Source organism: Onychomys torridus, chromosome 16 (assembly GCF_903995425.1).
Source record: "Onychomys torridus chromosome 16, mOncTor1.1, whole genome shotgun sequence".
Classification (NCBI taxonomy): Eukaryota; Metazoa; Chordata; class Mammalia; order Rodentia; family Cricetidae; genus Onychomys; species Onychomys torridus.
The window spans coordinates 48,680,869-48,707,838 of record NC_050458.1 but is presented as its reverse complement, the minus strand read 5'-3'; the positions used below and the strand labels follow the sequence as shown (position 1 = coordinate 48,707,838).

The window sequence follows — 26,970 nt, the reverse complement described above, 5'->3', positions numbered from 1 at the left end:
ACTTTCATGCCTTAAATGGAAGAACCTGTCCCTTGTAGCTCCTAAGTTAATCTAGGAAAACCCACATCTGTAGATTCCTCTTTTTCCTGGATGAGCTGTGGGCCAAGATCTTTCTGTTAAAAACAAATGCCTCAAAAAGAAAAAAAGAAGAAAATGGTCAATTTGCCTTAAAAATTATTGAAGTAATTCTATTCTATGTGAATAGCATCAGGAGATAAAACCCCCATTATTCCTTTTTTAATGAATTATAATTCAGAAAAATCTTGATAACAGAAAATGACTTAAAAGGCACAATGCACAATTCCTATCTTGTTTTCTTTCTAGGCTCTCTCGCTGGGTATGTGTAATTGGCGTCTCTTCAAAGTGGGAACAGGGGCTTTTAACATCCTTGAATCAAGTGGTATTCATTTATTGAGGCTTCAAGATAGAACATGCTTCCTGAGAGAGTTTCTCCTAGCCCTTAGCTCGGCTCCATTTACAGGGAGGGTGCTGAAATAAAAATGTGTGCACAAGGGGTTTCAGTTTTCTGGATTTGCCGCTGTATTCCCACAAACATGGCAGCTGTGTTATTGGGGTCCGTTCTCTTAGGGCAGGTCACTCTGATGATCAAGTTAATGTACTTGTGGGTCACCTAGGGGTCCTGTTAAGTATAGGTGCAGATAGGGTCAGAGGCACAGGCTGAGACTGTCTTTGCGATGAGTCTGTTGGGCTTACTTGTACCTAGCAAGGAAGAAGACTTCCCCAAAAGTGCTGATGTGGTCTTGGACCCTGAATGCCAGCCCACCTTCTGTGCCACTGACGACAGCATCATTTTTTTTTTAAAGCTATGACACCGAGGGAAGGGGTTACATCACATACCAAGAGTTTCTGCAGAGACTTGGCATCCGATACTCAGCGAAGGTCCACCGGCCCTACAAGGAAGACTATTTTAACTTCCTGGGTCATTTCACAAAGCCCAAGCAGGTCCAGGAAGAAATCCAGGAGCTGCAGCAGATGACTGAAAGGTGGGTGTGCCAGCACTGGGGGCGGATTCTGTCCTCCTTCACCCAGACAGTGAAGGCTGTGCTGCCTGGACTTCTATGAGGCTGTGACATCACACACCACTGTAAAGCCTAGAAATCAGCTCTGCCAAAGAGCCATAATACAGGAAGCTTCTTTCCCCAGCCAGCCACACCTCACCTGCTCTTTCCTATTTCATTAGCTCCCCTTGAACATTGGCCCTTCCTGGTGGTGCACTGCAGGGTGCCTGCACCCCACTGTGGCCCATCTAGAATGTAGGCACCATAGGATGTCTGTGACACCCCACAGGCACCATGTAGGCTCCTTTAAATGACTGCAGGGATGAATGAATGGCTGTGGTCTGACTCAGCACTTCTGCTTTGAGGATTTATCCCCAGGATAACCCAGAGCTGCTTAGCAATTGCCCTGGGTGTTGCATATTTGGAGGTGGGATGCAGGTCTTGGGGAGTAGGACCTGGTGTCTGCCTATTGAAACATTGCTGGGCCAGGCCGTGGTGGCACACGCCTTTAATCCCAGCGCTCAGGAGGCAGAGCCAGACGGATCTCTGTGAGTTCTGGTCTACAGAGCGAGATCCAGGACAGGCACCAAAGCTACACAGAGAAACCCTGTCTCAACAAACCAAAAACAAAACAAACAAACAAACAAAAAAACACACAAACAACTTTTTTAAAACCCAAAACAACAAAAAACAATTGCTGGAAACACTGGAATGGATGTGACAATGGTCCACAGGCCATGAGAGTTTGAAATGTTTGCATGAATAGACCAGGATATCTGTGCCTGAGCAAGGACAGGAAGACACCAAGTGAAGGTGAGTCATTGGATATGCAGCTCGGCTGTGGCTCCTCTTGATTTTACCTGTGTGTGAGACTGCCCCTTGCTTGTCCTTTCAAATGGCGGGACTCAGCTCTCCTCCCCACCCCATGCCCGGCATGGCACCTGAGGTAGTGGAAAAGGGGGTGCTGAAGAGCCCCTAAAGGATGCAATGAAGCCACAGAGCAGAGTGGGAATGAGGTAGGCTAGAGAGGCAAGCAGGTGGAATTTACCCCTGGCTTATGTCGTAGTCACTGCACCACAGAAACTGCAGGCGGAGAATTGAGTTTGTGAAATTCAGTGTAAAATACGCACAAGGTTGGTATAAATCAAATATGCCACAAACTGATGAAAAGTGGAATTTATCTTCAGCAGACAGGGCTGGCCTCATTACCCACGAGGGTCTTCATGCCCGTCTCTCCCCCCACGTGTGAGTAATGAGGCTCCTTGGCCCTTCTGAGCTCATGCGCTTTCTCTCCTCTGTGCTGGTGACAGATCAGGGATGAGCTGAGATATACACGCTGTGTGACTCCACATTCTGATCCTTAGGATCAGATAATTCATGTACACTTGCTTGACCTCCTGCCTCAGTGGCACCATCTTGCCAGAGAAGACAAACACCTGATCAGCTCCATTTTCTAAAAAAATAAAATAAAATAAATCATCTTGGCCCAGGCATGGTGGTGCCTGCTAGTAATCCCAGTGCTGGAGGAGATGGAGAAAAGCGTTGGGACTCACTGGTCAGCTGGTCTTAACTTGGAGAGCTGCAGGCCAGGAAGAGACCCTGTCTCAAAGTGATGGCTTCTAAGGAGCAACGCCCAACAACACCATACACTCCTGCACACACCTAAGATATTGGCTTGCAGGAATCCTTAAATAATGACTGCCCATCAGGGTGACTGGCTTTTGGAGTTCAGATAGGATTGGTAGATGAATTGAAGGGATGGAGTAATAGATTTTTATCTCGATCGCAAGGAGTTGATTTTGCTAGGAGTGCCCCAGTGCATGTTGGAGGCGAAGCAGAGGCTTCTGTGGTCTGGTATTCGTTCTCCGGGCCCTTATTCTGCTCTGCAGAATGAGTGTCAGAAAAGCCACAGTGAACAGCCACCTGGCAGAGGCCCTCCTAGGATGCACATGGAGAAGGGGCAGCTGAACCCAGCAGAGAAGGATGTGAACAGGACTCCATGACTACAAGGTCACGACTGGGTCCTTCGCAGCCTCGCTGGCCAGAGCAAGAAGAGGACAGGCCCCCAGAACCGCACTGCTGCTCAGTGTGGGCCAACAGTAGCTCTGTTTGGCAGCATTCTTCCATATCTGCTCCAAGCCCTCATTTACTCTGTGCGCATGTTTACTCTGAAAGGGGAATAATTGCTGCTCAGAAGACAGTCCAAGAAATGCTGAATGCCTCCATTTTCTAAAAATATGGATCTCCCAAAACTGTTTTCAATCTCTTCACTTTCATTTGCTTTCATTTTGAAGAGCTAAGTGGGGTGGCATTGTTGTAGTGACAAGCAGGGGCTCTGTAGCATGGGGCTGAGTCCTCAGGACACTGAGCAGCCCACGGCAGGTGCTGTTGGCTACACTCGGGACACCCCGCATGCTCAGCTGGGCTGGATGCCAGTGTCAGGAGCCCCTTGCAAGATAGGAGGCCCACAGGGAAGGGTCTGGACCTCCACATGGCTTCTGCCAAATGCCACTCCCTCTGTCAACCAACCAAGGCCTCACTGCAGCCTGCCTCTCCTGCATTCAGACGATCTTGGTTCAGAGGTTTGTGTCCAGGCTTGCTCAAGGAGCCACCCCACAAATACCAATGTGCAGGTGTGCATGTGTGTGCTGTCCATGTGGAGGCCAGAGGTCAACCTCAGGTGTTGTACCTCAGGGGCCATTCTCCATGTACTTTGAGACAAGGCCTCTCAGTGACCTGAAGCTCGTCAATTAGGCTGGGCTGGCTGACTAGACCCAGAGATCTGCTTGTCTCTGCCTTCCCAGTGCTGGGATTGCATACAAGGTCATCCCACCTGTCTTTCTCACACGGATGCTGGGGATTAAACTCAGGTCCTCATGTTTGCATAACACATACTCCACCTCCACACTCTCCAGTCCACTGAGGTCGGGAAGGTCTTCCTCAAGAGTAAACCACAGGGACTGGAACACGGTCTATAGGAACAACCCTGAGTCCACACTGCCTGTCCTCATGTACCCAGTGGGCTGAGGCGCCACTGAGAAGATCCTATGTATCAGCACATTGGGATAGTGGCTCCTGCTTCGTGAGTCACACACAGGTGGTGGCCGTGCTTCTAGAAATGGAAACACACCTCATCAGAAGAAGCAGCCCGGGCTGAGAGACAGCTCACCAGTTCGGAGCACTTGCTGCTCTGCCCGAGGGCCTGAGTTCTGCTTCCAGCAGCCACATCAGGTTCACCACAACTGCCTGTAACTCTAGCCTCAGGGGATCTGGCACCCTCTTCTGCCCTCCAAAGGGCACCCACCTTCACATACACACTCACATTTAGGCACACGTGTGCAAATACTTTATAAATTATAAAAATAAATTAAAAGATGAGGTGTCCCAGGATGCTCCTTGTTCACAATACTGATGGGCCCCCGGCCTGTCCATAGCCCTTGCTCACTCTCCTCCTCCAGTCCCGTCACCTGGGTGTTGGCCAGTTAGTACCCCGTGAGACCAACTCCAGTGTTCAGAATGGCAGTCCACTACCGCTGTGGGGCTTGGTGGTTCCTCTCACTGGCTCTTTTCCTTTCCTACCAACCCACCATGCTAGGTGTGCATGTGTCCTCTCCATATCCCCAGACTTGCCCTCTCTTCGATCTTCGTTCTGCCGAGGGTGCCTGTTTGAGGCCCTTGTGTGCCCAGCACCCACAGCAGCACATGCGCATTGTAGGTGCACACAAGCATTTATTGAGGGTAGAGGCATTTTCCTTGCCTACCAAGTAGAATTCTTGGTTCCCTTTGAAAACCACCCACTCTAATACAAACACAGGATCGGCATTTCTCCAGGGCAGTTTTGCTAATGATCGCGGTAATAAAAACTGATAGCGTCTGATAGCTTTTCTCAGGGACACCTTGTCATGTAAACATTGCACCAAGCCTGCAGAGTGCCTTCCAGATTAGCTCTTGGCCAGCAATCAACTTGTCACAGTAGAGTGGGCATCAAGAGTTGCTTTTTTCCTGGCTTCAGGTGTCTGAGGTGGCTTCTCTTTCAGGGAGAAACTCCTGGACCATTATGAGGAGATCAGCAAAGCACTCAATGTGCTAGACAAATCCAAGACGCCTGCACCCCTCTGCAAGGTGCAGAAGGTGCTGCAAGAATGTGGGTGTCCCCTGAAGGAGGAGGAGCTCATCGGTCTTCTGAAGAGGTTGGCTGCCCTCCCTCACTCCCTCCCTCCTTCCCCCTCTTCCCTTCCACCGGGGTGGTATGCTATTCTTTTTCCTTTTCCTCCATCTACTCACACAGCCTTTGACCTTGAGGTGGCCTCCACTTGTTGCTCTGCTGTTCTGTGTTTTAGCCAGAAGCAAAGAGACCAGTTTGACAAGGGCTTAACTTCTCCCAGTGCCCAGTTCCTACAAAGCAGCAGTCCTTTTGGCCCTGGCCCTGGCCCTGCCCTGCCTCCTACCCCCACAGTCAATAGCTTTCAGCTGGTGGCCTTGGAACGGAACGTGTCCTTTTCTAGATGGCAAGCTTAGGTCAATACTTCTTGATTCATTTATTTTTTAAACTTGTAAGCCTTGTTGACGTCTAAGGAAGACATGGGCTTTAGTCTGTGTCTCCACTGTCTCCTGTCCATTTCCACTATCTCACACAAACACACAGAATGCACTGCACAGTTCTCTGTGTTGCTGGGCCTGACTCTGGGTGGTCCACAAGTAGGACCTACCTTCTGGTGACCAACCATCACTTTTCCTCTCTACATAGTACTATCCCCAGGGTCATGTGATCACTTTTCCTGTTTGCTTACGGTCCTGGTTTCCTGTCACCTTGGATAAGTCACCAGCTTACCCAGTGACAAACGTCTCCATCCAGTGTGTCCAGCCTCCTAAGGCATGCTGTTTTGTGTTCTGTGATTTGGGGAAGTTCTCTCGACTTGGCTCATTAGTGAGTTCCTTTCCTTTCTTCATCTTGAAGCCCCTGTTGCTGAACACTGGGCCACCCTGACTTGATCCCTCAAAGGTTTCGATCTTTCTCCATTAATTTGTGTCTCTTACTTTTCACTCGGGATTTTGGGATGGTCCTGGTGGTTCTCACTACCAATTCCTGTTGTCCTACTACCTTCCAGTATTCAGAGCTCAGGCTTGTCCTCTGGGTGTCCTTACAGCGGGCATCCTGTTCTTAGTTTGTGGGCATCTGGTCTCATTTATCAGAAATTAACAAACTTTTTCAAAGTTTTCTTGGTGCGTGTATAACACGAATCTTAAAAGGTCTTATAATAAAAAACCCAGAGCCAGATGATATCAGGGTGAAAGCGGAAAGATCAGAGAAGCAGAACAGCCAGCCACTAGTTCTTATCTCTACGAAACCCTCAGCCTGAGGAGAGTGAGTCCCTGTTTCCTCATGCCTTACATACCTTTCTGTGTCCTGCCATATTACTTCCTGGGATTAAAGGTGTGTGTCACCACTGCCTGGTTCTGTTTCTCTCATGTAGCCCAGTGTGGCCTTGAACTCACAGAGATCCAGACAGATCTCTGCCTCCCGAGTGATAGGATTAATGATGTGTGCCACCACTGCCTGACCTCTATGTCTAATTTAGTGGCTGGCTCTGTCGTTTGATCCCCACGCAAGCTTTATTGGGGTACATAATACATCACCACGTGTGTGTGTAGGGTGGGGCATGCTTCAGTGGGTAAAGGTGCTTGCCACCAAGCCTGGCCATCTGAGTTTAATGTTCTGGGTTCTGGAAGGAAAGAATGAATTCCCATAGGTTGCCCTCTGACCATGCATGTACATATGTATTCATGATAAATACATCAATAAAAAATTAAATTCTTTTAAATACTGTTTTCTTTACCTGAGAAATCTGTCCTCAGTGTTACATTTGCAACAGTCCTTCATGTTGGGTGTGTCTTTCAAAAACATGCTTATGTTACCAGGGATGCTGGGAGCAAAGTAGAAGGAAGGTCCATAGAAAGGTGAGTCTGTCACGGTTCAAACTATAGGGAAGGCTGATACATTATCTCCTTGGGGTTCCTGGGGATGCTCAGATATAATGAAGACTAGAGAGTTGTCAGATTAAACCCAGGGCTCCCAGGTAAACGTGAACTTGAGGCAAATAGTACAGCACGTGTCCCACAGCACACTCAGGATGTGTTAATGCTGAAAAACATCTCTGTCTGTCTGAAATTCTATTCCTGGGAATCCTGGATACCATGGGAGGACTGTAGAATCACTTAGTAGGCTGCCCCGAGCCAGGCCCCCAGTATATCCAGTTCCCAGCCCCGAATTCCCTTTGGAAGGACAGTTGCTCTGGAGACAGAACTTGAGGACTTTAACCACTCAAATTCTCTGGCTCCTGCTCCTGTCTCCCATGTGACTTAAAAAAAAAAAAAAGAAAAAGAAAAAAAGATTTATTTATTATGTATACAGTGGTCTGCCTGCACGACAGAAGAGGGCACCAGATCTCATTACAGATGGTTGTGAGCCACCATGTGGTTGATGGGAATCGAACTCAGGACCTCTGGAAGAGCAGCCAGTGCTCTTATCCTCTGAGCCATCTCTGCAGCCCCCCTGTGACTTCTGGCAAAGAAGCTGCTGTGCCACATGTGTCCCATGTAGGGACACTCTGCTCTTCCCTCTGCTCCTTTCGTGATCTTTCTTTCTGTCTTTGGGATCGATCATGTGGTTTGAACCTGGTGTGCCTGGGTACAGGCTAGTCTGTCGGTTTGCAGCTGGCGTGTCTGGGTATAGATTTGTCTCTGTTTGCCTTGCTTCATGGACCTGTGGCTTGGGTCCTCCCATTTCTTCTGGAAGTCTCAGTTGTTATTTATCCCTGTCTGTCTTGTGAGCCTGTGTTTCCCTTTCTGCTTACTCAGCCCCTCTCTTTTTGGCCTGGGGTCTCCTTCCCCTCAGAGCTCAAGCTAATCATGGCTGTTTTAACTTCCTTGCTGCTGGTCACACTGTGGTGGGGATTCTTGCTTTTCTCTTCAGACTGTATCCTTTCCTGCCGTCTAGAACACTGTGTGACTGCTACTGAAAGTTTGGCATGCTAAATGCGTCGAGGTGGGGAGGGAGGCAGGTGTCTCTGCCTTGACGCTCATGTGACTCTGGGCAGGAGTTGAGCTGTTGGGTGTTGTCTGTGCTACCAAAGCTGAGGGCTGCAAGTCGCTCACACTGTTTGTCTCTACTGTTTCTCTGGGTTGGTTGTCGTCTGTGACCCTTCCGCTGTCGGCCTGTGGTGAGGGCTTGTTGGTCAAGGGTTGGGTTCTGTGGTGTGATGGAGCTGAGCCCATGGCCCTGGGCTGCCCACTCTCAGGCCTTTTAGCCTTCTCTCCATAAGCAAGACAGGAAGTCTGTCAGGGCTGCAGGCGGCTTAGCTGGTGTAAGCGGTGCTCAGATGAGAACCATGACGGAGGAGGCAGCTCTGGTACATTCACAAGGATACTCTCAACCTTTCTGGAACACGAAGGACCTTTCTCGGGTCTTCAGAAAGAGAAGCTGGCAGGAGTCCTGAAGGTGAAGCCCACAGAGTGCTGGGCACTGAGACTGGGCCACGTGACGCCCTCGCACACTCAGCCTCTCCAGCAGAATCCTGCTAACCCTGAGCCTGTCTGTGCGTGTGCCTGTCTTTCCAGATTTCAGGGCTACATTTTCGCTATGACCTCACTTTCCTGATGGGTCCTGGAAAAGTCATAGGCATCCAGTGTGTCCAGTTCCTTCTTGTTGGACTGAGGGCCATGCTGTTGAGTCTGCTCACAGCCCAGCCTTTGATTTCCTGATTCCTATGCTCCCTTTCCAGAGTCCTTCCTGAAGTAACTTTGTAGAAAAGGATAGACAAGAAGCACATTTCCTGCATTACTTCACTCTGAAATGTTTTCCCTCATACAGACTGTTAGCTTGTCTGCACAGGAAGAGAGTAATTTTCCTTTCTGGTTTTAAAGACATTGCTTCATTATGTACACGCTGCAAGAAGCTTACTGCTAGTGTGAATGTGTGAGTGTGTGTGTGTACATGTCTCTATTGTGTGTGTATGTGCATACTCTGTGTTGTATGCATGTGTATATTGTATAATATAGTATGTGTTTATATATAGTGTGTATTATAGTATTTATGTGTGCTGTGTGGTATGTGCATGCATGTATGTTTATGATATGTGTGATGTGTACTTCATGTGTGTTTGTGTTATGTGATATGTGTATGTAAATGTATGTATATATGGTGTGCATGTGTGTGTGTATATATGCATATATGTGGTATGTATGTATGTATTATATCATCTATGTGTGTGTGCTGTGTATATGTGTGAGGTGTGTGTTTGTGGTATGTGTGGAGTGTGGGCATATGATGTATGATATGTGTGATACGTGGAAATGGAGGGCCATACCATCTTGAACTGCTCACATGTTCTCTCCTTTCAGGGTCTCCTCGCTGAATCTATTTCCAGCTGAATAAGATTTGATATGTTCAATGAATAAATCATGGGAAAATAGATGCAGATAAATAATTAGTTAAATGCTTCTGAGAGATTCTTGTTAAATCATAGTTAGACTTGATACTTTTATAAACAGCACAAAAGGCCTCCGAGCGTCTGCGCTCCACCTTTCAATGGGTGATCAACTTTTCTGTGTGTTGAAGCCTTAATAAGGATCCATCACTCAGTCGCTTGTTCCTCCTCAAAGACCCCTTGATGATAAACATCTTGGCTATTGGTAATTACATGTAGATTATTCGTTCCCAGATCCAAAATAGACTTTTCTAAACCCTAGCGAGGAGGTTCGCATATGCATTTGCTTTATTGCTGCATTTTAATACTGCGCTGGCAGCTCCTCCCTGCACGTGAAGCGGTGCTGATTGTCTGTCTCCGTGGGTCCCTGTCACGTGATCCAGGCCAACGCAAGCAGGCTGGGCTGCTCTGCAGCTGCAACTTGCAAAGCCAGGCTCTCGCCTCTCCTTCAGTCCCTGGAAACTTCTCTCCCGCTCAAGCTTTCCTACTCCGATGCTTGCTCTTATCTAGCTGACGGAAAATCCAGGCACTCAAGGGCCCCAAGAACTTAATCACAGAAGTAGCAACCTTTTGTTTGTGTGCGCACATGTGTGCAGGTACACATGCACATGTGTGTACATACACATGAATGTTGTCTGCCTTTTATTATTATTATTTTTGAGATAGGGAACTGGCCTATAACTCACCAAGTAGGCTATGCTAGCAAGCCCCAGGCATCCATGTGTCTCCACCTCCACACCTAGCCTTTTGTTCTTGTTAAAAAACAAAAACAGGGTATAGGATCAAATTCAGGTCAGTGTTCTTATTCAGCAAATGCTTTTCCATCTGAGCCATGGCTCCAGCCCAGGAGCATGAAGGCATGAAACTTTACTCTGAGTCACTAGTGTCTTTAATAACACTGGGTGTTTGTAGGAAACTCTCCAACCTTGCTCAAGTTATTCTTTCGGAATTTAAAGGGAATTGTTTCCCAGTCTGAGTTGAGGGCACCAAGGGGCTGTATTGCTACATGGATGTCCTTGTGGGGATGCAGACTGAGATGGAATTTTTATTGAGGAAATAATAAGCTAGATATGTTTTGCACAATGTCCTTGGAGAGCTTTTGGCATGACAACCTCATTTCAGTCAGACTCGGGAAAGAATCTAGTGTGTCTGCCTCGGTTTCCCCTTCCCTGTACTGTCTCTGGTGTGCTCCTTCTGAACCCCACGGCCACACCTCCCTGCACACCCCATAGTTAAGGTCACTGCTATGACAGGAACTTCCTGTCCAGCTTGTAGCTCAGATGGCTGAGGCCCAGTTAGTTCTGCTATCCTCCTCAGGCAGTCCTTCCACAAATGCCCCAAGAGTGGGCCAGCGTCTTTTACCCAGCAACCCTTGCTGCCTCCTGCTCTTTAAGCTCTGAGCCCCAGTACCCAGCCGTCAGGTCCTAGGTCTTCAGGACAAGGCGGCCCATGGCCTCACCTCAGGGGCAACTCTCAGTCTTAATTCTCATAGCCCTCACCTTGTTCCTCTTGGTGGTGGCATCCGTGTGGGCACATCAGAAACCAGCACAAGCGGGCATGTGCCAGCAGGGTAGGCACCCTCCCTTCCTCTTCAAATCATTCTCTTCCCCACACTGCCCCTGTATTCTGCAACTGTTTGTTGAATGAATAAGCAATGTTTCTCCAACGAATCTATTCTTTTCTTTTGTGGGAGAAGCTTGGGCATCAGTGTGCATAACAATTGCATCAATCCCCTCGACTTGTTGAGAGCACTTGAGATCCACAGGACAAGCAAAGCTCAGCCGAAAGAAAAAGACGAAAGCACACCAATCAACTTTTCCAAGCTGAACCCCGAGGAGGTGGTGAAGAACATGCAGGCGATCGTGGACTCCTCCCAGCCTGCTTTGGTAAAGGTATGGTGGACTGTGAAGAGCCCCATTGTGTAACTCGCCTCTGTCGTTCCAGCAGCTCCAAGCCCTGTCCAGATCCACCTCTCCCCCGTCTCCCGAGCATCTGCTCAATCCAGGTGAGGTTGCTGATCAGAGCAGCTGTGCCTCCACAGTTAATCTGTAAAAAGCCACCCTCCTCCTCTCTGCCCATTGAGGTGGATTCAGCCAACACCAGGCAAGCTGAGGCCACAGGGCCAGGCAGAGAAGACAGAGGGTCACGGGACAAGCTGGGGTCACAGAGCCAGTGGTAAGATGAGGCCAACACCTCAGGCTGTGTTCAAACTTCCACACGTGTACTTTGACACACGTGTCCACATTCATACACACAAGTATAATTTGTTTTAAAGGGCAGAGAGGCTGGGCGGTGGTGGTGCACGCCTTTAATCCCAGCACTCGGGAGGCAGAGGCAGGCAGATCTCTGTGAGTTCGAGGCCAAGCCTGATCTATAGAATGAGTTCCAGGACAGGCTCCAAAGCTACACAGAGAAACCCTGTCTTGAGAAAACAAACAAAAAAGGACAGAGAGGCTGAATGGCAGTGGCGCACACACCTCACAAGCTCTCAGTGTGCTCAAGCAAGTGACCCATGGGGATGAGTGATGTTAAAATGGCCTTCAAACATGAACAGGACAGGGTGTGTGTCACAAAGATGACCAGAAGCCATGTATTATCTGAGGAGAAGGGTGTTTGGCCACTCTCCCTTGGGTGACCCCATTTGTGTGATGTGGTGCCTCAAGCCATGCTGGTGATTTGGAACTATGCTCCTGAAGGTGTGTCCCCAGCCTGGTCCACAGGTGGCCAAGGTTGGCATACCAACCCCAAGTGACAACAGTCAGCTCAGACTAACAGATTACCAAAGGCCACTAGGACCAGGTACATGAGGCCCTCACCAGGAAGACCCCCCCCCACCCACACACACACAGCATCGCCCCAGCCTCCATACCAGGAGGGCTTGGCTCGCACTGATGGAGACTTCCAGGGCTTTGCAGTCATGCCCCTGCCTGCAGGGTGCTTTGGTAGGGTACCAACCCTCATGAGAACCCATGGATTTTCTCAATTCCTTGAGCACAGCCTGCAGTCTGGGGTCATTCTTTCTGTTCTACAGGAGGTGAAACCGAGACTCAGGGTGGAAGAACTTGCCATAGCCTCACAGGTCAGAGGTAGCAGGGCTGTGAACATGCCTGGAAAGAGAAAAGGACCAGTCTATGCCCTTTTCCAAATCTGGGAGGCCTAGCTGAGCATACCATATTGCTTGAGAGGCTGAGGCAGGAGAATTGCCGCAGGTAGTAGATCAGCCTACTAGAAAGAGTAGAAAGAACCCCGTCTCTGGAGAAACATTGTAGAGATGTTTTACTGAGATTTGTTACAGTCTATGCTTACCAGTCACATCAAGTTCAGTCTCTTAGATTATAAAGGCCCCCAGGCAGAGGCTCCCAAGGCGACCTCTAAACTCAGATCCATCTACTCCCTCCATGTAAGGAGTTAAGGTAGGCTCTTGAATCCAAAAATGAGGAGAAAGATACAGAAAGGTGGGTTTGGACTTCCCAGCCGGGAGATGCTACTGAACTTGGCCTCCATCATACAAAGCCGGCATGCCAGTATCTAGCTCTCTGTGAGGACACAGCATCCCAGGTCGTTAACCAGAAGCAAAGGAGAAGGTAGCTTCACAGTGTGGCATCCATGCGAGCTGCAGGAGGCCAGGCATTCTCAGGCTTGTCAGTGTCAGGACCAGCCAAGTCTTCCAGTTTCTGCATGGTGGCCCTTTTTTCAGATTTCTAGAAGCACCATGCAGGAAACAGAACTCCATGTTCAGGGTGGCTCATTCTTCTTTGGTCCTCAAGTGGCACAGCTTGGCATCTCTCGGGATGTTTCTGAAGCTGGGGACCATAGGCCTCGGGAGGAACCACAGTGGTTACTTCTGAAAGCGCTCTTTGTGTGGCATGAGGTTCTGTAGCAGAGAGTACAGGAGGTGAGCTGTGGAGTGGAGGGAGGCTGAGGGGAGGGAAGAAAGGGAGGGGTGAGGCTGGTTCAGGCCTGCCACTAGAGGGGACAGGGCAGCCAAATACATCGCTAAGTGCCACTGTAGATACCTGTCTTATTTCCAGACAACATAGCAACACTGTGCCCTTGCAATGTCATATAGATTTCAAAGCCCTTTCCTACTCAGCTCCCACACCTGTGCTGTGGCTAGCAGACTGGGTTTCCACACAGACTCCAGGGAGCTTCTGGCCCTGTGGCTAGAGGGAACTGGATCCACATCGCTTCTCAGATGTTCCCCGGAACATCACGGTGTCACCTCCCCACACCACATGGCTTCTAGCATCCTCACAGTAGTACACACTCCTCCTTTAGCTGGCTCTTCTTTCAGATCGCTCTGCCCCTGGTTCCCACATCCTTGTGCTTTCCTGTCAAGACTCGCTCACAACCATCCTTAGCTAAGTCTACCTTTATGGAGAATGTGCTGAAGCTGAGAGAGATCGGGACTTAGCGGAGCAACTGAGGCCAGGACCAGGGCCAGGGCCTGCCCCACTGTGCCCTGCTGTGTCCTGCTGTGCCCCACTGCCTCAGTGGCTGCAGGCTGAAAAGCCCTGTAGCATTTTGTTTACATATACTCCCTGCCCCAAGGTGTGCCTAACTAGCAGGCTGAGGAGGTGGGCAGGCACGTTCAGTTTTTACTTTTAAAACCAACATCTTAAGTCCACCACTTGATACAAACTTCCTAGTGCAATAAGAATGAATGATTTTGCCAGGTGGTGGTGGTGGTGGTGGCGCACTCCTTTAATCCCAGCACCTGGAGGCAGAGCCAGGCAGATCTCTGTGAGTTCAAGGCCAGCCTGGGCTATACAGAGTGAGTTCCAGGACAGGCTCCAAAGCTACAGAGAAACCCCGTCTCAAAAAACCAAAAACCAAAACCAAAACAAAACAAAAAAGAATGAATGGTGCCGGGCGGTGGTGGCACACGCCTGTAACCCCAGCACTCGGGAGGCAGAGCCAGGTGGACCTCTGTGAGTTCGAGGCCAGCCTGGTCTACAAAGCGAGTTCCAGGACAGGCACAAAGCTACACAGAGAAACCCTGTCTCGAAAAACCACACACATTAAAAAAAATAATGAATGATTTTGTTTTGACAGATGGGGGAAAATGTGTGTACTTTTTACAGCATGTTTTTACACCTTCCCAGTTGATGACTGCATGACTTGACCCGTGGTTTTGATTACCACACGGCCTGCCCTGCAGTGTGTCAGGATGACTGCGTGGTTTGGCTCACGGTGTGAGCACAGCTCCTCAAGTATAGGTCGAGATGTTCATTCGCCAGTCACATTTACCAGCTTTTCTTGTGTTTGATTGTTTCAGGCATTTTCTGCACTGGATAAAGAGGACACGGGGTTTGTGAAGGCTATGGAGTTCGGAGATGTCCTGAAGAATTTCTGTCGGAAGCTAACAGATAACCAGTATCACTATTTTTTGAGGAAATTAAGACTTCACCTAACACCCAGCATACACTGGAGATACTTCCTGGAGAACTTCAGTTCCTTCCTGGAGGAGGTAAGGCGGTGTCCTGCAGCACAGCTGGAAGGCACAGCTGGTTCAAACATCATCGTTAGAGCATCCCAGATGAAAGCCTGATAAGCCATGTGGAGTGCTGGAAGGGCGTGTCCTCTACTTGGTGGAGAAGTGTTTCCTTTTGTCTAACAGAGACCCGGGGAGCTTGCTTTGATCTGGTGGTTTTGCACACAGAGTCTCTTAGATCCCAGAAAGTGGTCAGGTGTCCAGAGAAGTGAGGCCCACTGTGTCCAGACTGTGGGCTGCACTGGCAGAGCCCCAGGCAGAGGTGAATGTGGGGGTGTGGTGGGTTCTGACAGCTGCACAGGTGGAAAGTAGCAGCCCCCTGGGAAGCCAAGGGGAACTTCAGGGGCCATGGCAATGGCTGCCCATGGGGCTCTTTTCTGTCATCTCCAGAGAGTGGCTCTGGAGGGACTTGTCACTCACTGCCAGCTTGCTTCTTAGGGCTGCAGAAGTGGGTCAGCATCACTGACAGCAGCTGAGCGAGGGGACACCATTCCGCACTGTACTCCATGCTGAGGGGGCCAGGGACACAGCTGCTGTGACCCCTGCTTTGATGGAGGGGGGAATTTAAATGGAGGAAGAAGAGGGTACAGGAAGCCGCAGAGAGCTCATGCTAGACGGGGCTACTGTTCTCTGAGCTGGCTGTTCTGGGCCTTTCTGGATGTCCTTTCCAGTGGCTTGCCTATGTGTGACCATGTGTCCTCAGTCACATATCACAGATGAACCCTTGAGAGCAGACAGCCAGAGCAGGCGGCAGGAACCTGCTGGGTAGGCACCGCCTCATCAAATGCCAATTTTATAGTTGACGACTCTGGCCCAGAGATTCTGGGTGATCTCCCCAGTGAGAGTGCAGACTGATGTGTGAACCCAGGAGGCCTGGCTTCTGGACTCCCATTGTGAAAGTCCTCCTGCCTCAGCCTCCCAGGCTGGGGATTACAGTCATGAGCCAGCATACCCAGTTTTCACTGATGTTAATACATCGGCTTTAGTCCACTCATATAAGCCATTATAAAAATAATCTCCATATTAAATGGAACTATTCTCTGTCAAGAGCACACACACACACACATACACACACGTGTGTGTGCGTATGTGTGTGTGTGTGTGTGTGTGTGTGTGTGTGCGCGCGTGCACGTGTGTGTGTTCCTCTGCTGGGAGCTTGTAGCATTTTGGGTTTCCTCCATGATCGACAAAGACCTAGCCTCTGTGCCTGTCCCCTGTGACACACATACATACATATACACACATGTGACGCATGCATAGAAACACGCATGTGCAAGCATGCATGGGGGTACATACACTGCTGCTCCACGTGTGTACCTACTGGTTCTGATGCTGCCTGCAGTCCCTGAGGCAGTTGTGCAGTGCACGCCAGGCTTCCTGATGCTCCCCGGCCCCATCAGCCCTCTGTGCTTTTAGCCACATTAGCCTCTGCCTTGGTGTTAACGAAAGTCCGGCTGCAGACATTTCAGGCCCTTGTCGCCTGTAAGTCGCAAAGACCTCCTGGTCTGTGGCAGGATTCTGATCTCCACGTCTGGTGGCCATTGTTCTCTGCTGTGATTGTGCTTTTCGTCATCTTATAAGAAATACATCGTTTGTTGTACAGATTTCGGAAAAGGATGCAGTCACATGACCCTCGCGGTGACAGTGACTTGTCACTGTAAGAGTACTGTGAGCTCCGGCTCATCCCCGGGTGTTCCCTGTTTTGGGGTATGTGGAGGTTTGAAAGAAAATGTCTCCCAAAGGGAGTAGCACTAACGGGAGGTGTGGCCTTGTTGGAGGAAATGTGGTACTGTGGGGGCAGGCTTTGAGGTCTCATAGGCTCAAGCTACACCCAGTGAGACAGACCACTTCCTGTTGCCTGTGGGTCAGGATGTAGGGCTCTCATCTCCCTCTCAAGCACCATGTCTGCCTGTACGCCACCATGTCCCACCATGATGATAATGGACTAAACCCCTGAACTGTAAGCTAGCCCCAATGAAATAGTTTCCTTTGTAAGAGTTGTTTTGGTCATGATGTCTCTTCATAGCAATAGAAGCCCTAAATGAGACAGGGTGCTAGAGGTTTTGAGAAATCTTGCAATTCCTTTTTTTTTTTTTTTTTTTTTTTTTTTTTTAGTTTTTTGGTTTTTTGAGACAGGGTTTCTGTGTGTAGCTTTGTGCCTTTCCTTGATCTCACTCTGTAGACCATGCTGGCCTCAAACTCACAGAGATCCGCCTGGCTCTGCCTCCCAAGTGCTGGGATTAAAGGTGTGTGCCACCACTGCCCGGCGCAATTCCTTTTATAATTACTTTTATTTAAAAATATATCTATTTGTATGTGTCTGGGGTGTGAGTATACATGCTGTCTAGAAAGGCCAGAGGTGTTGGATGCCCTGGAGCTGGAGTTACAGGAAATTACAAATCACCTGGTGTGTGGTCCCTGCCTTCCAGAGTGCCCATTCCAGCTCGGGACAGTGAACAAGGACTAGGTCACATGCCTGATGCTAGGGTGTACTGCAAAACAAGTGGGAAGCTGGAAGCAGGATTGTATGAGAGGGAGATAACGGGAGGGACCTTTCCTGAGACAGTTAGGAATGATCAGGGTCCACAGCTGGATGGAGGAACCTGTTGGTGTGGAGTCACTGGTGTATGGATGAAGGTGAGGTCTTTAGGAAAGGTTGTCAGAGGTGTGTGCCAGGCTTAGGATGGAAACGTCCAAGTCTGTACAACAAAAGACCCATGGAGGACAGATGTGGAAGAGACAGAGCCCCTACCTCAGTGATCTGCCATCCCAAGGACACATTATGTCCTCGAGCGCCATTATGTCCTCACATAGGACTCACAGGGTTGGGAGGTGCCAACTTGGAGCTCCTCACAGCAGCTGTTGTAAGTTCTCTTTGTAAGAGTCAGCCTCACCTCTAGATACGCTTTGCCCAGTACTCCATGAGGGTTCTGGAAGAATGGCCCATGGAGTGAGGAGGCTGCTGCCTGTACACCTTCATTCATTAGGCATGAACTGTACCACAGTGAGACTGGTCTAGGAGGGTGCAGCAGAGAGGTAGCTGGCCCCACCCCTGCACTGCTCCCAGGGTTCTGAAGACACCTGGCTGAGAGGTGCACACTTAAGCCTGGATGAAGCAGAAGATTGTTGTTTACGAGGATGTCAAGCTGAGCCAGGGACCACAGGCTCGAAGGATCATAAGGCCCTGTCAAAGGAACCATAGCCCAGGCACCATGTGTGGGTTCCTTGTCCTGTTTACTCAGCAGTTGGAGCAGGAAGCAGGGACAGAGCCACCCACCAGCACCTGAGAGCTTTTTCAGAGTGTAGGTGCCTTGCTCTGGGCCACAAAGAATGACGGGGGACCCCCATCCCGTGTGATTGGGGGAGGGGGGACTGAGGCTTTCATCACCGAGCCTGCTACAGCCCAGTTCCAGGCTCTTCACCAGGAGGGAAGAAAGGTCAGAAGTGATAGGGCTGGGTAAAGCATCATCACTTAAGCTCATTATTGGGACACCAGTCATCCCTTCCCTCTGGGGACACAGAGGAGGCAAGTAATTAAAAAGAGATTACTGAAGTGTAATGAAGGAAAGCCAGCACCTTCCTCAGAAGGGAAATCAGCAGAGATCACTCCCCGGCCAAAGCTGCTCGATTCTTGGAACATAGGATTGTACTCATGCCCTCAGTAAGCCCTCAGTGTATGGAAGGAGTGAAATCTATCATCTCACCGTTTGTCATGCTGAGTGAGCCCCAAAGTCTCGAGTTCATGATCTTCCGTCTTGTGGCTGTCGAGCAGGCGTGAGGGTCTTGAGCCCTTCCGGCAGGGGCACTTGTCATTCAGTTTCCTGGGTCCTGGCTCCACACCGTGACTGGTCTAGCCCAGGCTCCTCCTGCTCCAGAAGCACCAATGTAACTGGTGCTTTGCTAGATTCGGGGTCAGGGCAGAAGAGCCCACCCAAGGCTGGAGTCCCACTGGGGGCAGGCCCAGGAGTCCACCTATGAGCTAGGCCCCAGGTACTTCCCATGCACATCACACTCACAGGAAAGCCAGCCCCATGGTTACAGAGGCCAGTGGGCCCATGAAGGTGACTCCTATGTTCCTCATCATTGAAAACCCACCACACAGACTTCAGGATGAGACACTTGGACCTCTCCGGCATTTAGGAGGAAGGATACATGTTAGACTTGAACTGTGACCAGTGGCCCGGTTAAAAGGACAAAGCAGTAAGCAAGGGACAGATGCTGGGTGACAGCACAGGCCCTTCTTTATATTTCTGTCCCTCCCCAGCCAAGCTCCCCCTCATCTCCAGAAAAGCATTCCACGCCCATTCACCTGCTTGGAGAAGATTACTTCTGTTCAGTGTATTTTTGGATCTACTGAGTACCAGGGGTGGCTTCGGCAGTGATGCTGGCAGCTGGTCGTGCCAGGAGCCAGGAGCCAACTCAGGGTCACCGTCAAGGAAGTCCTATAGAGAGTGGCTGTGATACAGCTCCCCCTAACTCAAGCTGTACTTGGTAGCTCCTCACTTCCAGGTCCAGGCATGTGATGGACAGGGCGTGTACTCAGAGGATCCCATTGGGTGATCCAGCTTCTCAGAAATGGCCATGGCCATTCCCGCCCCCCCCCCCAAATAAAAACCCAGAAAGTTCCATCTTGTGGCACCTGTGGATGCCTGACTTTGGAGTGTGCTGAGAAATTAAGAAGAAATTGACCACCCAGTGATTGTGTGCCTTGCCAGCCACTGTCACTGACAGGCGGGCATTAGGCAGATACTTCAAGCTAGCCATGTTCCAGGCATTCCCATGAATCTCCTTGGTTGGTCCTCATGATAGCTCCGCATGCTGTGAGCTGGTTACATCAGGGCTGTATTACAAAGGAGGAAACCTAGGTTCAGAGAGCTGTGGCACCCCCACCCCCCCTCCCCTCAGAGGCAGATATGTAGGGCTGGGATTAGAACCCCACAGCCTGGGGACTCACATCCTCAGTGTCTTCCCTCTGGTAAAGTGAAGGCTGCTTCACCGTCTGCCCTTAGGACTGTTAGACAGATTAGCTGCACTGCACCACAGGGCATAGAGTCGCAGGATCCCTGGCCCAGCAAACACCAAACGTCTGCATCATTATTTACATTCTATGCTACTCCAGTTTGTGCTGAATGCTCGGTGATGATGTGGTCAGTGGTGTGGAAGTTGTTGAGTCAAGGAATTGATTAGCATTTTCATAAGCCACTTCGCCCCAGAGTTTATTGAGCCATTAAAGGGCCACGGGGGGGGGGGGGCGGCTTTGATTCTGTGCACTTTATGGCAATTTCATGCTCTAGAAGGATTTGTGAGGCGGGAGCCTGCGCATGGTGTGAGTGCCCACTGTGTGCCAGAGGTGGGCTGGAGAGCTGGGGGGGGGGGCAGGTGAGGAAGCACGCAGGAGCGGTTTTCTGATGAGCCTGTGAGGGTGAGTTAGAGGCGTAACACAGACGGCAGGGAGAGACATGGTGAGGAGCATAGTCCCAAGGCTGGGAAAGCAGTGCATGTCAGAAGTGGTGAGGGCCTGGAGAGCAGGAGAGGCTGCCTGCATCCTGTTTCCTGTGGGCATCTTTGAATGTCCTCTAGGACAGAGGTTTCAGTCTCTCACTCACAGCCCTAGGATGGTACCTAGTGTTTATTCTGTAGTGTCTGTGAGTTCCTGAATCCTCTTCCAAGGAGGCTCTTGTGTTCTCCTGCGTGACTATGGCAGGAATCTTCATGGACGCCTACCAGCCTGTTTCTGGAGTGGGACTACTTTGAGCCTTGTCACTGGTAGGGAGACCCTGAGGTCAGCGTAAGTCCCGCCTCTCAGAGCCCAGCCCTGTGGCTGCTCAGGAGGGTTACAGGAACTGTACCTGGTCTAGCCTGCACCCTATGAAGGCAGCACAATTCAGCATGCCCAGCAGCTTCTAGGCCAGCCTCAGTGAGCACTGACAGGGTTGGTTTAAATTAGGGCCTTTCCAGAGACATTCTGGAAGCCAGGAATTCTCCATGCACAGCTGGGATCAGCAGCTTCAGAAGGAAATACTTACTTTGATTCATGATTTGAGGGAACATGGTCCAGCGCAATGGAGACAGTACAGTGGCAGGCAGCAGGCCATGGGCAGCTCCATGGTAAGAGGAATGTGTTCACATCTTCAAGGATCAGGGAGCAGAGAACCTGAGCTGGGAATCTCAAGGCCAGTGACATACTTCCTCCAGGTAGGCCCCACTTCTTAATGCCCCACTGTCTCCCAGTTGGGGACCAAGTACTCGAGCACATGAGCTGTGAGCCTGTGGGAACATTTCACATCAACCTCCACAGTCCTCAGGCCACCAGGACACTTGGGACGGTGTCTGGGGTGATGGAATCACTGCCTCACCATGCAGAGTCCTGGGTCTGGACACCCGCCTAGTACAGTCTTCCCTGGGGTATGAACACCCCCCTCCCTCCTTGCCTCTGCCCCTGCCTCTCAAGCAGACATCACAAGTGGGCAGTGGGCACCTTCCTTTCAGAACTCAGACTTCGTTTTCATCTGGATTTTCAATGTTCCATTTTTTCCTTCCTTCCTTCCTTCTTTCTTTCTTTCTTTCTTTCTGTCTGTCTGTCTGTCTGTCTTCCTTCCTTCCTTCCTTCCTTTCTTTCTTTCTTTCTTTCTTTCCTTTTCTCTTTTTTTTGGACAGGCAATTTTACCTCTATTGTTATTTTTAGCATTCGTTTTACCCACTGTAAATACAAATGAAGACATAGTACAATTAATTTCCTTGCTAATCAAAATATTTGATGGGATGAAGCAATTTTTCAATTCCTGGAACTAATTATAGGCATTCTCTAGAAGGAAGTGCTGAGTTCGGTGGTGCTGTTTCTAATGAATCCTCTTGTTACCTGCTGAGTTCTTGGGGATGAGGTTTCAGGAGGTCCCCTCTCTGGGGAACTGTAAGTAATGCTGTAGGAATCTCTTGACTCCTGAGAGCAGAGCTGGCTCTGTGAAACATGGTTGGATGGGCTAGCTCTGATCTGCGTCGTTGATTTGTACATCTATGGGTTTCTGAGCTGATGCTGTAATGGACCTCTCTAAACCACCTTGTCTGAGCCTGCTTGCTCTAGGGCAGGTTACTGCCTCTGCCCCACAGGTACCTCAGTGGTATAAAAGTCATTGAGAGCCAGAGCAGGGTTCCTCTTCCCGAAGGTATGCCCTGAGGCTACACACACACACACACACACACACACACACACACACACACACACCCTTCTTTGTCCCCTACCCTGTGATCCCTACTCCCAGGCACCTTTGCTGTAAAGCTGAATGCTGGTAGAGGGTTTCTGCATCTGAAGACGATAGCAGTGTCTTCTCTGATTAGGAAGAACATTCCTCTTAGTTATAGAAAAAAAGCACAATTTCCCCCCATTCAGATGGGACACAAAAGCGCCAGACCGGGAGCCATCTGTTCTTCCCTGGCGCCCACGGGTGCTCAGTGAGGCTGCTGGGGGCTGAGCTGAGAGGCTGTGGGAGCCGGGGGCCAGAGCCCAGCAGGCTCTGAGCAAAGCCCGAGGGAGCCTGGCTCTGCCTCCAGGATTGCATGGGATCTCTGGGTGGTATTGATGTACATAGGGAGACCACAGTGTCACAGTGATTGCCAAAGTGGTCTGAAGATCTTTGTGCCAGTGTTTTGTGGTGGTTTAGAGCTGTTGACAGCAGTTGACCCAGCGGGTGGGATTTTCAGTGACCTTCCTTTGTGCAACATCTGTGCTTTCTGAGTAACCTCAGTGACTGGTACACAGGACAAACACATCTCCAGCTGGCATGAACTACTGTGTCAGCAAGAGGTTCCCATCTCATCATCTCCTTTTCTGCCATCTCCCAGGCCATGAGCATCTTCTTGGACAGCATTTAAGGTCCTCCCTTTACCAATCCCCCCCCCCCCCCCGTTTCTGGCCTGAGAGGGGAATGATGTCATCAACACAGTGGCCTACTCTCCAGCTGCAGGAGGGACATGTTTGGCTGGTACTGGGTTAGAATGTGAGTATCACTCTTTGCCGGCTCTGCTTTCATGACAGTGTCAGGAGAGGCATTACACAGACCAGGGCCACGTCCGTCTTGAGGATCTTCCTTCCCCCTCACTTAGGGGACTTGGCTCACGTCTCTCTCCCCTGAGACATTAAGTTCCCAGAGAGCCATAACCTGGGTCTCCAGCTGAAGTAGGTGTGCCACAGATAATCAGTAAGTACCACCTATCCCAGTCTCAGAGCCCGCTGTGTGGATAGCTGATTCACCCTGAGCAGGTGTGCCACCCACTCCTCGGGCTCTGAGACTCACTCTGAGCACTGCTTTCTGGATGGAGCTGCACCCATGGATGGCAGGAGAACTGGGTTAGCATCAGAGGTGGCGTGAGTATGGCCAGCACCCTGCCTCATCACCACCTCTCAGGCTACAGGCGTGGGGAGCATGTGTTGATTATGGTACGTACAGGTGTGCACCAGTGTGACCATTCCTTATGCGGGCACCTTGTGGTCTTAGTCCATTCCTTCTCCATTACTGATGCTCTCTGGTTAAGTTTTACCTCGGAACCTTCTAGCAGCTGCACTGTAACCCATCTATAAAATATCCCATTCTCCCTAACCATGCAACTAAGGTTGCTGGTTATTGCCAATCAATGCTCTGTTTTATACATCCTGCTGATTTTCTCTAGTTTATTTTCTAAGGAGAATGCCAAGAGAGCCAGGGCAGAGTTGATCTGTGACCACTCCTTAGAGCAGGCAGAATCCTGTCCTCCTCCCTCCTTATACCATGGCGGCAGCACTGACATCATTGTGTGTCTGTTTCTTGGTTCCACTGTGCTATTGGTGAAATTATTAAGGCCACTCCACATAGTTAAAAGGGGGGTTTATTTTGTGGGGTAACTTACAAGTGAAGGGATAGTTTACAGGGTCTGGGAAAGGTGTGGCGCAGTCCAGCGGTGTTCTCTGGAGAACTCTCCTCGGTCTGCCTCCAGCGTCCAGGATCCAGGAACCAAGAGAGCCGGTGCATCCGGATCTCAGGTCTTCAGCATCCTCTCTCAGCCCCGCCTTGTAGGCGTGACCGTTACCAAAGCCTCCATGGGGGTTGGAGCTTCCAGGTCAAAGCTGGAATGGCCGCCCACTACACTGTGCCTCAACATCTCCCGTGACCCGTGAGGACTCACTCCCCGGGAAACAGAGGCCTGGAGCTCTTGCTCTCTCTGAAGTTGTTCATCTGTCTGAGTGAGAAAGCAAAATTGAGCGTGGAGATCAGAGAGAAATGTGACAGGAACCAGCCGGGGACAAGTGGCTGGGTCTCGGATGCCACAGACTGGAGGAGGAATGGGGACCGAGAGTGCGCAGGCTCCCCGAGCGTGCTGCACCTGTGGTAGCCTGCAAGTAACAGGAGCCCTTAGCTGCAGCAGAGTGAATGAGGTCACAGAAAGCAGGAGCCCATTGTGAGGCTGGCCTCTTGTCCCGGAGGCGTGGAGCCCTTGAGGGTCTGGCCTTGAAGGGACAGTCACTTCTGGTAACCAGCCTCCTTGAGGGAGCCTGCCCAAACGTGGGCACAAGAGACTGTCACAGTGAGGTGAGAACGGGGCTCAGCTGTTGGGGTTTGTGAATGGTTTGGATGTGGGGTCAGAAAACAGTCAACCCCGGGTGGCAGCAGACCTCAGGGCTGGATAGAGAGAGGGCTTCCATTTGCTGAGGAGGAACCCATGTAGGCTCACACTTCACTGTTGGTGCTCCTGGGAGAGGAATCTGATGAAACTGGTGAGCCACATCTTGGTTGGGCTCTGTCCCTCACCAGGGCCATCTACTTAAGGCAGTTGTGACAAACAGCCACTTGATGAAAGACCCCATGGAGGGGGCTGATGGCCCATCATGGGTGGGCAGAGCCGATACCCAGCAACGCAGACGGACTCTTGGCCAAGCTCCATGACTCTTACTAGATGATGGTTACAGCCAGCTTCAGTATCTTGTGGGTCAGCCCCTCCTGCTGCTAGCCTTTCCTAAATTGTATGGCTGCATATTTTTTAATCATCAGTGTAATTGCCAAAATGTCTATTGATTCCTGGCCACTCCTTCCCATATATCCAGTGAAGGTGTGTGTGGAGAGGAGGAGGAAGGGATGGAGGGAGGAAGGAAGAGGGGGAGGGAGGGAGGGAGAGGGGGAAGGAGGGAGGGAGGGGGATAGGTTATATGCACAGCCTCAGCTATAATTCCTCAGGCGCCATCCACCTTGTTTGGAGATAGGCTCTCCCACTGTCCTGAGACTCTGTTAGTTTAAGCTGGCTGCCCATGAACCCTGGGGATGCTCCTGCCTCCACTTTCCCAGGCTGGGGTTGCAGGGGCAACCACCCTGCCCCCTTTTTAGGGTTAGCCCTAGGGATCTGGTTCAGGTCCATGGGCCTATGCAGCATGCTTTACCCACTGAGCCCAGAGATACTTTCTTAGAACTTGAAAGGGGCTTTGTGGCATGAATCCGACTCTTTCCATCAGGAGCATGGCCTTGCTCTCCACTCATCCCTGTCTTGGTAAATGCAGGTTTCTCTCAGGAGGCTCCAGCACTCTTGGGATCTCACCCATGTGTTCAGTTAATGTGATGTGGAATTCTCCTCACTTCAGCTAATAAGTCATCCATAGCTAGTGTTTTCAAAAGCAGGTCTTACCTTTGTGGTTTTAGCCTGGGATAGGACCACTTTCCTAAGTTGTTCAGAAACTTTCTAGCCAATTGGCCTTATCAAACAAGAATGATGTCTTCAACATTTTATTCTTCATCTTCTTGTCTCAAAAGGTAGGTCTTCTAAAAATGTGTATAGTAGGCCAAGCATTGTATCATACCCGACCCCCCCCCCCATGGAGAAGGTTGAGACATGGGGATGTTGAGTCTGTGGCCAGTCTGGGTTACATAGATAAATCATAAAATAAATAAAGCCCAACTATATAGGATAGGCAGTAGGTACAGGTTGTAAAGATGCTCCATCCTGGAGACCTGAGTCCAATCACCAGAACCTGTATAAAGGTAGGAGAGAACCAACCTCATGACTTGCACCTCATGGTCATCTCAGTCACCATACAGTCATTACCTCAGGTCAGTTTTGTCCCCATCCCCAGTAGAGGAGGAAATAGGCAAAAAGTGGGCAAGCTACTTTTGTAGATCCTCCCAGCCAGGCAGAGGTGGAGTCAAGTTGAAACTAGCCCTGGGCCTGCCTTTCTTCCACGCTGAACTGCTCCAGTGTTTCAAGTGTGCTTTTGGACTTAGAGGAGGGACTCCACGCCAGGAGGGTACCCTCTGGTCTCTGGGTACTGAAACACTGTGAAGGGCAGGAATGGGGATGCTCAGCTCTGGGACACACACTTCCAACCATGTGACTTCTGAAAGGCATGGGACACACTAGTGATTCGACTTCGATTTTTCTCAAGTGAGAGAAGATGCTCCTTTACCTCACAAATGACTTCCAGTGGGCATGTAAGAGATTCTGGTACCCCTGGATGGTCAGGGCTAGGGTCTACATGGAAGTATGTGTCTGTCTTTCCAAGGATACTCCCAGCTGCTGCTGGGATTTGCTACAGTTCCATAAAACATGTTGCCAGACAGTGACAGAGTGCAGACATTGCTGTTGGATCACTTAAAGCATGGTCACATTGGAATACCACTTCTGAGGATCTGCCATCAAGGCCTGCTGAGCCTTGGTATCCACAATAAGGGCCAGTATCCAAGCAAGGATCACAATGAGACCCATCATCAAGATATGCCAGGGCCAGGGCTGGGACCAGTGCCAGTATTCCTGCACTGGATCTCTTGAATTCTCTCACCCCTGGGTTATCACTGGCCAGGTCCCCTATACCATCCAAGTACCACCTTCCCTCCCCAGGTCTAACTTTAGGAGGTTTGACCCACTCAGCAAGGAGGTCCTTGTCAAAGCTGTCTCTTACCTTGCAGGAGGTTGAAGACTCTATTAACACACACCTTTTCATGTTGGGCCTCCCAAGCCT

At 50.2% G+C, this 26,970-nt stretch overlaps 1 protein-coding gene across 1 annotated transcript in view; it reads left to right on the top strand.

The window, feature by feature from the left end:
- Efcab6 (EF-hand calcium binding domain 6) overlaps positions 1-26,970 on the top strand; it is a 203,149-nt gene that overhangs the window by 159,305 nt on the left and 16,874 nt on the right. The window contains exons 23-26 of the mRNA XM_036207668.1: positions 825-1,004; positions 5,057-5,209; positions 11,202-11,397; positions 14,784-14,975. Of these exons, the coding sequence (XP_036063561.1) occupies positions 825-1,004; positions 5,057-5,209; positions 11,202-11,397; positions 14,784-14,975 (721 nt within the window). The remainder of the gene's footprint in view (positions 1-824; positions 1,005-5,056; positions 5,210-11,201; positions 11,398-14,783; positions 14,976-26,970) is intronic.